Source organism: Hakea prostrata, chromosome 5, assembly GCF_041222555.1.
Source record: "Hakea prostrata isolate BN-2017 chromosome 5, UWA_Hpros_2, whole genome shotgun sequence".
In the NCBI taxonomy this organism is placed as follows: domain Eukaryota; kingdom Viridiplantae; phylum Streptophyta; class Magnoliopsida; order Proteales; family Proteaceae; genus Hakea; species Hakea prostrata.
The window spans coordinates 45205581-45217737 of NC_142604.1; the positions used below are offsets into that span (position 1 = coordinate 45205581).

At 38.6% G+C, this 12157-nt stretch overlaps 1 protein-coding gene across 1 annotated transcript; it reads right to left on the bottom strand.

The window, feature by feature from the left end:
- Positions 1–963: 963 nt before the first annotated feature.
- On the bottom strand, positions 964–5920 carry LOC149016092 (nitrate reductase [NAD(P)H]-like). Its single transcript, XM_089157229.1, has 4 exons — positions 4802–5920; positions 4504–4644; positions 4055–4293; positions 964–2563 (listed from the first exon to the last, which is right to left on the bottom strand). The coding sequence occupies exons 1-4, from the start codon at positions 5754–5756 to the stop codon at positions 1316–1318; spliced, it is 2583 nt and encodes an 860-aa protein (XP_089013355.1). The 5' UTR covers positions 5757–5920; the 3' UTR covers positions 964–1315.
- Positions 5921–12157: the final 6237 nt, after the last annotated feature.

Below are 12157 nucleotides of genomic sequence, written 5' to 3' on the forward strand. Positions count from 1 at the left end.
TACTAGTGAGTTACTTATCTGAGTCAGCCTTACCCCCTACTTTCATACTACCTGTAATTGAAGACATTAAGTTTATAGGTAGTAGATTCCTAGGCTTCAAGCCTATTTATGTTCCTAGAAGATCCAACAATGTTGCGGATCAGCTAGCACGGAAGGCCTACTCGGTTCAGGGCCCGAGTTATTGGTCATGTTCCTTTGATTGGTTACTGAACTTATGCTCACTCTCCATCCCCGCCCCTGTTTCTTAATGAAAGCTTGGTTACCAAAAAAAAAAAAAAAAAAAAAAAAAGAAGATTCAAACTCTTGACCTTCATCAATACCATGAGATATTGATATTTTATGGAGCCAACCTTCTAATCCTACTTCTTATATTGGAATCATAATAATGATTACTGAGTAACTAAAGTTACTTCCTTTCATCAAATTATATTTTTATAACAGGTTTGCAATTTGAATTTGAATTTAGATGTTTGTCCTTTACAAATATGTCATAGCTAAACCACATAAATTACTCACCAAGTCTCTAGACATGCATTTAATTTTCATGTGAATTTTAATGGCTCTATAAACTATAAACATTTGAAATTCATATCAACTTCTCTACCCTTACCAATCTCTTTGTCAAAATCTATATCAACCATTATCATTCTGGCTAACTCGGTAGCTCATCAAGTTGAAATGCTAGACTTAAAGATTCGAGAAAGAGAAGGGGGAGAAGGCTAGTTGATTGTGTGAGTCTTTTTTTTCTTTTCTTTTTTATATAGAAGTTGTTTGCAAGGTTTAAAGTATCCCACGATACCATACGATACGTATCCATATTTGACCAAACCTATACGATACATCTCAATACGTCTCTCCATTGAATTACACTAAAATACATCAGCAAAAACTATACAATACTCGATACAAGACAAAACTTCTCTTAAAATCACTTGACCGATACAATAGTCGATACCTATACTTCAAACCTTGGTTGTTTGAGTATTAAAGTGTAAGTTTATGTACACCTTAATTACATTCTTAGAATAATTTTTTATGTATAACTTGTCTCTATCCTCAAGAAAATCCAAACTCCTACCCTCATACCATGAGATGTTGATATTTATGTAGCCAACCTTCTAATCCTGGACTGAATTCATGCGGACTTTAAGTAATTAAAATTACGTACTTTCATCAAATTTTTTTTACACCTGTTTGCAATTTGAGTTTTTTCCACTTAAAAAACACTTTTACATTTAAATCAAGATTCTTTTCTTTCACATTTCTTGCTTCTTTTGAGGAATTCTGCAAATCTGGATCTTCCACCTTTGTTACTTCAAAACACAAACAAGGAGTTGTTGAGACTGTAGTTCATCTTCTCCAAGTTCGGTGTCACTGCAAACTTAATCATCACCGGAGGTCCACATGCCAACGCCAACGTTTCAATGGATCCTTCCGGCAAATGTTCTCTAAGAACACTTTCTGTAACAAATCCAGTACTGTATTTCCAATTTTCCCTGATTGATTCTCCTACCACATACCATACCTTCAATCTCTCATGCTTAGCAGACCATGAATCCAACTCATCTCGCAGCAAGATATCATCTTCAGTACGATTTGCATAGACCAAATACATCTCTGTTTCGTCTTCTGGATCGTTCAAGATTGCTTGAATAACTTGATAAACCGGCGTGATTCCAGTTCCGCCGGCGATCATGGCAAGCCGTCTTGCATGCTTGTGGTTGCCGTGGATGGTGAAGTGTCCTCTGCCGGAATACTCTATATGTCCCAATGGACCTTTGATATCTAGGGTTGCACCCAATGGAAGAGATTCCAAATACTGTGACATGATTCCTCCATTGGGAAAATTAGGGTTTACGCCCTTGAAGTAAACCTTGATGACGAGATCAAAGTAACCCACCTCATCAATGGAGCTTGTTGGAGTATATGCACGCATGCAAAGCTTTCCATCTATGGCAGCATAAATGTTAATGTGTTTTCCTACTGGCAATCCAAGGACTTGATCTTCAGATGGTAATGCGAAACGGAAGACACGAACATCGTGAGAGATTGAAGTCTTCGCCATGAGCTTTGTCTGAATCTTCTTGCATGGTATGAGAGCTACGTTACCTGTGTTATTGATTGAAAGTAGAGGCGAGTCATGAAGTGATGATTTTGAGTCGGAACTGAGTTTGCCAATTCGATACTCTTCGAGCATTTTCCTTGCTTTCTCAGAATGAATTGCATCAAAATCTTCAGTGCAATCAGTGCCGGCGTTGATGAGAATGCTATCGGAGCCACCAGGGTGGTCGTTGAGGAACTTGGTGCAGTCATAAACATAATCATGGACGACGATCCAAGCCGAGTCGGCCGAGTTATGCTTCTTCACCACGGACATTGGTATCATGTCCAAGGAGGTGATTGGCTGGTTAATCTCAGACGTCTTGACTTGCTTTTGATGGGTCATCCATCCACCCGGTTGGTTTGCCGGTTGGGTCGGATGCTCGAACATGATACAATTATCACCATTCTCAGACTTGTACATGTTCATCTTCACTCTGAACCAGCAATTGTTCATCATTCCCTGCACAAAACATTAATTCATAGGAATATGTAAGACTCAAAAAGGCTCATAAAGTGTCGATGTTGATTGAGTTGAACCATATATGCTCAACTGTTATTTCTATCGAGCTTGTTGGCTTGGCCTGGATTACCTTGGTTCGATTGGATCAAACCGGTTCAACCTCTCTATAAATTCTTTTTTAAAAAACTAAGTTTTTCATTTCTTGACGTGCCAGCAAGGATATTAGGAACCCAAGTAAAAATTAGGATGCTCTGCCTCGAATCCGGATCATCACTCCGTCAGGGGTGCACTCTGTGCTCCCCGGCGGCTTTACACCACAAATCCTGTGGGACCTACAGGTAAAAAATAATAAATCCCATCACCCAACCCTTGGGTCCCCTTGTATTTATGGTGGTAAGTCGTCGGAGAGCACTCTGTGCTCCCCGGATGGGTAGCTGATCCGGACTTCTGCACCTCTACCCCCTCAAGGTAAAAGATAACGAATCCGAATCAGCTCTCCGTCGATGGAACATTTAATGTTTTTTCACTACCCATAATGTGTGGGATTCATGTGGGACTCCCTTGAAAGTCCTACCTCTGACTTATTTTAATACATTCGGCAGTTGTGGCCTCATACGATATATGTGGTGAAAAAAATGCGAAAGTGCTTTCTGACAAAAAAGTGATGTAGACTCCTCTCTTTATGCACTCTTTATCGAGTCAGAATCTACAGCTCATCAGGGGAGCACTTTGTGCTCCCCAACGCCTTTACCACCACAAAAACATGTAGGACCCACAAGAATTGGTGATGTTTTTATTTTTTATTTATATATTTTATTATTTTTCCTGTGAATTCCACATGTTTTTGTGGTGGTAAAGACGTCAGCTCCCCTGACGGGATGCAGATCCGGACTCTCTCTTCATCACCCATTCCGTAGGGGATCTATCACTCCGCACATTAATAAAATGGAATTCTAGCTCCAAATATATGATGACAAGGGTCAGAAAAGTGTTCTTGCAAGACCCATAAGCTTGATGGATAGGGATTGAGAGAACGAAAGGGATAGCACCATTTAAGATGCTAAACTGACATTCCAACCACCAAGAGAAGGTCAAAATTCAAAGCAATTCACATCATCAGTTTTTCAGATAAACATCACATAACTCTTATTCTTCTAGCTAGCAGAAGGCCACAGCCCAGTACACGTGTCCAATAGAATGCGAGATTTTTATTTGGAAAAAATCCATATTAGTTAGACTGGTTCAGGCAAAGAATCTTCCACTTTTCCGTCGGTTCAAGTTCAACCACCATCCTAAAGTTTTATGAATTAGATTCCATTCTTTTGGATGGAGGAATTTGCCCATGATTCTCTATATAAAATAAATTTGTTCAATCCGATGTAATTCAAAGTGAATAAATCACGATCAACATGGATACCGATCCTGATGCCAGTACCGGTACCGATACCGATATTTATGTCTATTAAAAGAAGACCATGCATAAGGACTTACCATGACATTCCATATGAGATTCTCTGGTTGAGTGTTGAGGCCCTCATCCCAAGCCCTTACAGCAATCTCCTTGGCATCAACTAAGTCATGTAGCTGCTTTTCCAACTCAAGGGACCAAAAGCACCAGCACCAATATTTTCCATATTTGTTTGGCTTTTCTTTAATTTCCAAATGGCAAATCTTCCACGTTACCCCACCATTGAATGTTACTTCAACACGCGTTATCTTCCTCCCTCCACCTATTAAAGTTAGGTACAAAACATCAACTACACGACTTTGCAGTTCTCTTGTTTCCGAGAATTGCTAAATGAAAACATACTTTTCATTATACTTTTCGAGTTAGGAGAAATATTCCATCAATCATAACTACTAAATATATATATTAATGTAAAACACTAGATGCAAGACTATATCAAGAAAATGGTAATCCAAAAAACAAAGAAAGTAACCTGTATATGCATAGCCCTTCAACGTGAATGGCTTTTGAATCGTCGCATAATTCGTTGATAATGTCTCTCCGTGACAAGGTGTTGTTATGACGGAATTAATGTTCAACTCATTGATAATGTACTCAGGCTTGTACCACCATGCTGCATAAAATCAAATCAGAATCAGAATCAGAATCTAAATCTTTTTTCAAAAAGTATATTTTTTGAGGTAGTTGAACAAAGATTCCCCTTCAAAGCATAAAACAACAAATTCTCCAAGGAGGTCCTGGGGTATAGAGAGTAGGTGGGCGTAGTGTACCTTCGGCGTTCGCTAGCTCCGCATCCACGTGGGAGGGAAGGACCCTGTTGTCATTGTAGTGATAGTAACTCTCCGACTCCTCTGTGGTGACGATTACACGCTTTAGCCATTTCACCATTCGCCCTCCGATGAAACCCGGTATGATCATCCGTATCGGGAACCCATGGTCGGGCGTTAATAGCTCTCCATTTTGCATATACGCCAAGATGATATCACGCGATGGATCCATCGCTATCTCCTTTTTGATGCTGGTGCCATATTTGGACCCACCACCACCAGGCAGATCCTCAGCTCCTTCAAAACACACGTTCAAAGCTCCCATCCGACGGCTATAAATACCGCACCGCTTGAGTACATCTGTTAAGCGTACACCGCGCCACACCGAAGTGGAAACTCCCGCTGCACCCCAACTGAAACCAATGGTTTGCTTCACCATGTTCTGTTCTTTGCGACGGTTGCCGGCGCAAACGAGTGTGACTGGGAATTCACAGTTAGGAAAATCGTTCACAAGTTGGTCCATGGTGAACCGGGTCGGTCTTTTGACCAGTCCGGTTACTTCCACGGTCCAATCTTTCCAAGTTCCTTTAGGAACATAGCCATGGTTGCGAACGTAGTGGAGAGTAGCAGGAGTTATGAAGCCATGCTGCATCAAAAGAGTCAAGGGCGGTTCGCAGTTGAATGGGTGCTTACCGGTGAGTCGAATCAGCGACGGGTTACGCTCGACCCAGCTATCTGCCGTTCCCTGATCACGGGAGTCGAAAATTGACGGTTCGACCTCACCGTTAACATCTCTGAGACGGTTCGACCACTCAGAGCCAAACTCCGCTTCGTCGTCGCTGGAATATTCCTCTGCTGAAACAGAAAACCGAGGGAACGGCGAGTAGGGGAGAGAGTTAGAGTGAGTTCGGTAACCGGGTTTGAGGTACTGCTGCCGGTTACTAACAGAGGCAGACATTTTGGAGACTGACAGGTGGAGAAGGGTGGGGGGAGACAAGAGAGATCTCTGTTCAAGTTCTCACTTTTCTTCTCTCGCTTTTAATTCTCAGTTTTGTGATCATATGGAAAAAAATGGAACTTTGAGCGAGTATTTATGGGAGGAAGAAGCCCAGAAGCGGAGCCGGAAGCTAAGGGCGCCGCCATCTAAAGCGCATAAGAAAGCCCAGCCCAGAGCGGCTTGGCTTTCTTTTCGGATCACGGGTAGAATGGATCATCCATCGTACGTACGCTCATAGTTTGACTTGAACATTGACTCCACGTTGCGCCAAGGCAGGGTCAACCTCAGAAAAATATAATAAATAATTAATTAGAGAATTTGGATCGGACAGAAAAAAAAGGAAGACCATTTTGATGAGGAGGTGCGCTCTGAGTGCTGTTGTGCCTGCATCTGAGATAGTGGTGCTTGTGGTTCCCTATTAGATATACATCATGTGAATTTTATTAAATTTTATTCAAACAAAAGTGCACGTGCAAAAACTATTAAGTTGTCAATGCAGGGTTGGTAAAGTGGTAAGATTCATATTTTTTTGTGGAGAGGTTATGAATTCGACCTTTATTGTGAATGTAATCGAGGTGTGCACAAACTGACTAGATAAACCTCAAAAACTCAAAAAAAAAAAAAAAAAAAAAAACTAAGTTAGACCCAAGGTGCACCTACCATTGGAGAATTTTAATTGATTTTATTTTCTATCTTCTTGTAAAATTATAATGAGTGTGATGGGTAAAATAGTAAATCAATAATTTTGTGAAAAAATAAAATATCATGGTGCCCTCACTGCTTGCCCCCACAAACATCATGACAAACCCTTCTCACCTAATTTCGGCCTCTGTCTTTGTCTCTACATTAGGACCACCTCTCCTAAGAATTTTTACTGTACATGCTTAGTGGAGAAAGAAGAAAAAAAATATATAAAGGCGGATTACATGGGATGCATTCAGTATTCCAGTTCAAAGCCAAAACCCTAGCCCACCTCAGCTTGAGGAGTCAGGATCTGAAAATTTTCACCTAACCTAGTCTTTAGGTCAAGACATTTCAACTTAGTCGTGGTTGTTCAAGGTCAAGGCAATTCCGTGACTTCAAAGGTCAAATCTGCACCGTTGATATTTGGAAATAGATCATTTATTAGATCTTAGAGGTAAGACTATCGGATTTTTATCTGCTCCTATCCTCACACACTCCAATTTCATTCAGTTCACTGTTGGATGATGAACACGTGTCATATTCTAATCATATGGTTGATATTCTTCCATTCTTAATCATTTCATTTCTCTTTCCTGTTTCTCCCTTTTTGACTTTGGCACCACCGACTCACCACTGCCACTTACTTTGTTGCGCTGACTGAAGATCCAACATGTAAGAATGAAAACAGAGAGCTTGAGAATGATCATAGTTGTCACATGATGAGTGAACGTCACAGGAGAGAGAAACAGAGGCTCCGTGTTCTATGCTTCCTCCTCAAACAAAAGTCCTTGACCCATCGCCTTTGTCTCTGTGTGGGTTTTCCTTGGAAATGTATTTTCTTTAATGAGTTTCTCACTTTTCAACTCTTATTATTGCAAAATGATGAGAACTCATAGCGGTACATTTGCAGGAGCTCAAGAACGAAACAAAAGATCTGAAAGGGTGAAACCATGAACTTAAGGAAGATTAGAATCCGAGTGAAAAATCCATCTTCTGTGATTGATTATGTACTGGTGTGCTTAATTTTTGTGTTCGGTTCCTTGAAAATCAATGTTTATAGTTTTGTCTTCTAACCTAATTTGTTCTTTAGCTTTTTAAATTTTCTTTAATAGTGAGTGTTAACTTGGGTTTTCTTGCTACTGGAGATAATTTTTCAAGGTTGAGGCGTCGAAAATGAGAAAAGCACTCCAAAAGGCTCTAATGGAGGTTGAAGGAAAGCTCGGAACTGATCATTTCATGAAAGAATAGTATTGTTCTTCGATTTTTATTTTTTTTAGGTTAAATGATTTGATCTTCATTTTTTTGATTAAATGTGGTTGATGGAGCTCGAATGGGGCAGTACCTCCTCAAGAAGGATTAAGAGTAGGAGGTGGTGGTGAATCAGTGTTTCCGGAGCTGAAGAACCATAGGATTAGAATATGACATGTGTTCATCATTCGACGGTGCACTAGATGAAACTGGAGCGTGTCAGGATAGGAGCGGATAAAAATCCAAGACTTCCAACCCCGCTATGTGGTGTAAAACTATTCAAACTCTCCACTTGCAAATAGTTGACTTAAATTACAATATACAATATCCAGACCCACACATTAAAAAAAATTTCCTTCCCTAGAATATATCAATTAAAATAAAATCAAATTATGCAAGCATATTATATTATAATATATAAAAGATAAATGATTTCTTCTCCCCTTCTTTCTAGGTACCTTATATTGGATATAGTAATATACAACAACAAATTGCTTATTAAATAAAAATTAAATTATTAAGAACAGCCCGAAGTCAAACAACCATGGTGGTGACTACATTAAATTCTCTCTAACAAAAAAATGCACAAGATTCTACCAATACATGGTGGTCAATCGTATTTATTTTTCTATTTCATCGATGCAACTCAAAGTTGATTTAGTAGAGGTGAGAGTGTCAATTTTTAATCCAAACTGCTAAGAGTCTTAAGAATGAATCAAACTGGCTGTTATGGCCTAAACAGAATCAATAGAGCCTTATTGGAATGGCTACGTGTTGAGGGTCAAAAACTAAATAGTTTTGTGTTGGTCTAGTCTAACTCGTTAATTCCCATCATACCAAACCGAATGGACTGAACCATTATCTAGATTCAACTGTTATAACTTCTTATAACTACGTTGGCTAAGAATAGAGCTTACCCCCCCCCCCCCCAAAAAAAAAAAATGATAGTTTTTTATGTTTCTACATTGATTACTCATGTGATCCTTTTTAAAAGATGCTGGGTTTATTTTACTCTTGAAAGCGATTGTGTTGATTGGACCTTAAGAGGAAAAGGCAAGATACAAGATCCATATAATTTTTAATTTGTAATGAGTTACAGCGAGTTTTTTTTTGTCAAGAAATAAAAGGCATATCATTAAGTAAAAGAGTATAAGCCAGAAAACTTGGACAACAACAAAAAAACATCAACCATGAATAAAGTGGAATATTTCACTGTGATGGAGAGAGAGGAAAAAATAATGTGCTGCCTTAGAAAGAAAATCAGCAAAAACATTACTAGTCTTAAGAACAAAATTAAATAGAACTACATTAAAGTCCAAAACAATCTTAAAAATTTAAGAAACTAAACTAAGACTAGACCAATCTAAAGAAGAGCTGAAGCCTTGGAGACCCAAAGCTACTGGTAGGTAATCAAAGTTCACTTGTATGTGAGATACTCGAAAAAAGAGAGAGCTAGAAGTAAGCCATCTCTCACTACAAGGAGTTCCATCAAAGAAGCTGAGGTTCCAAAACCATGGTTGCATTGTGCAGCAATAAAAGTTTCGTTGGTGTCCTACGAATGCCAGTTTCTCCTTTTCTTTCTAGTGTTGATTTCCGACGCACCATCTACGAAAAGTTGAAAACATACAACATCTCCTAGGTGATTTGCAATAATGAACTGGTGATATGATAAATTGGGACCTGAGGAATGTTCAAGAAATTTTGGATATATATCAATAAAAAAGAGGTGATTCATAGTGTAGTGTATGGAAGTATTAATACTACGAAAAATAACTGCATTTCTAATATTCCAAACACACCAAATTAATGCACTCCAAATTTAGTTTACTCTATCCATATCTCTACAACCCTTAAACTTTGATTGGATAAATTCCATCCAATCATGAAAATGTTCGCCTTTGAATTCATCCATGTTAATACGGAGAGGGGAAAGTTCCCAACAACGTTTTGCTTGGAACAAAAGAAGAGAACATGACCAACATTCTCAAGGCAATGACCACATATCAAACATAAGGGGTCAAGAGTGGCCCTTCTAGTAAATAAAGAACTACCAATTGCAATTGTCTCATGAGATGTTCTTCAAAAAGATTTAATTAACAAAAAATTTTATTAAAAAAAAAAATTCTTCACTAATGAAGCAACTTTGCCTTCTTTTTTTCTAGAAAGAACTCAGCTTGCTGGTCCAACTTCATCAAACACAGATATCTCAGATGCCACATACTGTGATCCCTTCCTCCTCCAGTAGGGTAAGTGACCCAGTCATTTTCTTGTGGTTTTTGGACGAATGACCTCTCTGATCGATCCCATTCTTCAAAATAAATGGCTGGAGACATGCTTTGTAAAACTACTCCATCGTCTTCAACACAAACCCTCAATATTCTCTGATCTCATTCATCACTTGGTTAGCATGCCTACACCGTCAATTAACTACGGATCCAATGAGCTGTTGGAACAGCTCTATTGACTCAATTGGCTCTTTTGCAAAACCGAGAATGAGACGCAGGAACACCTTTGCTTCTAGTGCTCATACAGTTTCTCAATATGGCAGTGTGTCCTCACTCCTCCCCTTGCATGGTTTCCGGCACCACACTGCCACTACAAAAAAAAAACTCATTTTTGTCGACGATTTACAAGCGTAACCAAAATACAAAAATCGTCCCGGATAGTGTCATTTTTAGCTACGGAAGAAATAAAACCGTCGCCTAAAGTAGCTTTTTCTTTTTTAATTAAAAATAATCATCGTCCTAAACCAGAAAAAAAATGTACACCTAGAATGACAAATAATATTTAAAATTATTAAAATCCTAATATGTATGCAGTGTTTTTCATGTACCAAAATAAAAATAAAGAAAAATATTGTAAAACGATCAATAAAATAAAAACATATATCGAAGGAAAAATGGTCTATTCCTTTCATATTTTGACTAACGACCCCAGCTATATCCAATGTCTCACTTTGCATATTACCAACAACCACCAAATCTGGTCCAAAAAATTGCAAAAACAATCATATTATTAGAGAACAGTATTAAATTTTACTATAAAAAGAACAAAGAACATGCATTGTGTGCATAAAATGGAGATCAAGTGGAAGTCTTGGATAGCGGGTTAGATCCCCAAATTAGCAGGTCCATAGGATCTCAAGTTGTAGAGAACGGTCTTCATTAATTAGTTGTCGGTTTGAAACTCAAAATAGAAACACAAGGGAATTGAGAAAATGGAGATCCAGTGGTTCAAAGAGGATAGAATGGGTTGACTCTCTTAGTCTTCCCCAGGCCTCACCCTAGCTGCATCTCATGGCATTGTATTGAACTTATATCTTTACTGCAGAACTTCAGTCAGTCTGATGGTACTACTCTTGCTCTCTCTACTTCTCAGAATTCATTTATAGTAGATTCGGATGCAACCGACAACATGTGTCGATCTACCACTCTTTTGTCTGATTTGAGCACTGATAAGTTACAATCTTATCCTCCTATTACTGTTGCCAATGGTACTACTGTCCCAATCCAAGGTCAAGGGACATTGAACTTATTTTCAACCAAGACTGATTCATTATTTGTGCCATCGTTATCTTGTTATCGGTTAGTAAAATTACTCAAAGTTTAAATTGTAATGTGATTTTTTCAAAGGACAAAGTAGTGTTCCAAGACAATTTAACAGGGACAATGATTGGTGAAGGTAGACTGCAAAATGGACTCTATATGTTAGATCCTACAACTACTGCATTGACTTCTATGAGTAATCATGAGAAATCTCAACTTTGGCATTGGCGTATGGGTCACCCTTCTGATAGGATTTTACGATCTTTAAATCCTGATTTATTTTTTAATTCTACTGGTTGTGATGCCTGCAATTTTTCCAAGCAACACAGATTGCCGTTTCCACATAGTACTCATGTTTCAATTGCATTATTTGATCTAGTGCATTCTGATGTTTGGCATTCTCCTATAGACTCTAGAGATGGATTCAGATATTTTGTTTCATTTGTTGATGATAAATCTCGGGCTACATGGTTGTATTTATTGTCCTCCAAGAATGAAGTACTACAGATGTTTCAAGAATTTGGTCAGATGGTTTTGACTCAGTATCAGACTCGCATTAAAGTTTTGCGAACAGATAATGGGACAGAATACACCAATAGGCCCTTTCAATCATATCTCAAAAGTTTAGGAATCTTACATCAAACTTCATGCGTAGGCACTCCTCAACAAAATGGCATTGCTTGAGCGCAAAAGAGGCATTTACTTGAGGTGACTCGATCTTTGTTATTTCATGGGAATCTTCCCAAGACTTATTGGTCAGATGCTGTCAGCACAAGTTGTTATTTAATCAACCGTCTACCCAGTACAGTTTTGAACTTTAAGATACCTTTAGAGATTCTATATGATCGTCCTATTGTGATGTCTCATCTTCGAGTTTTTGGTTGC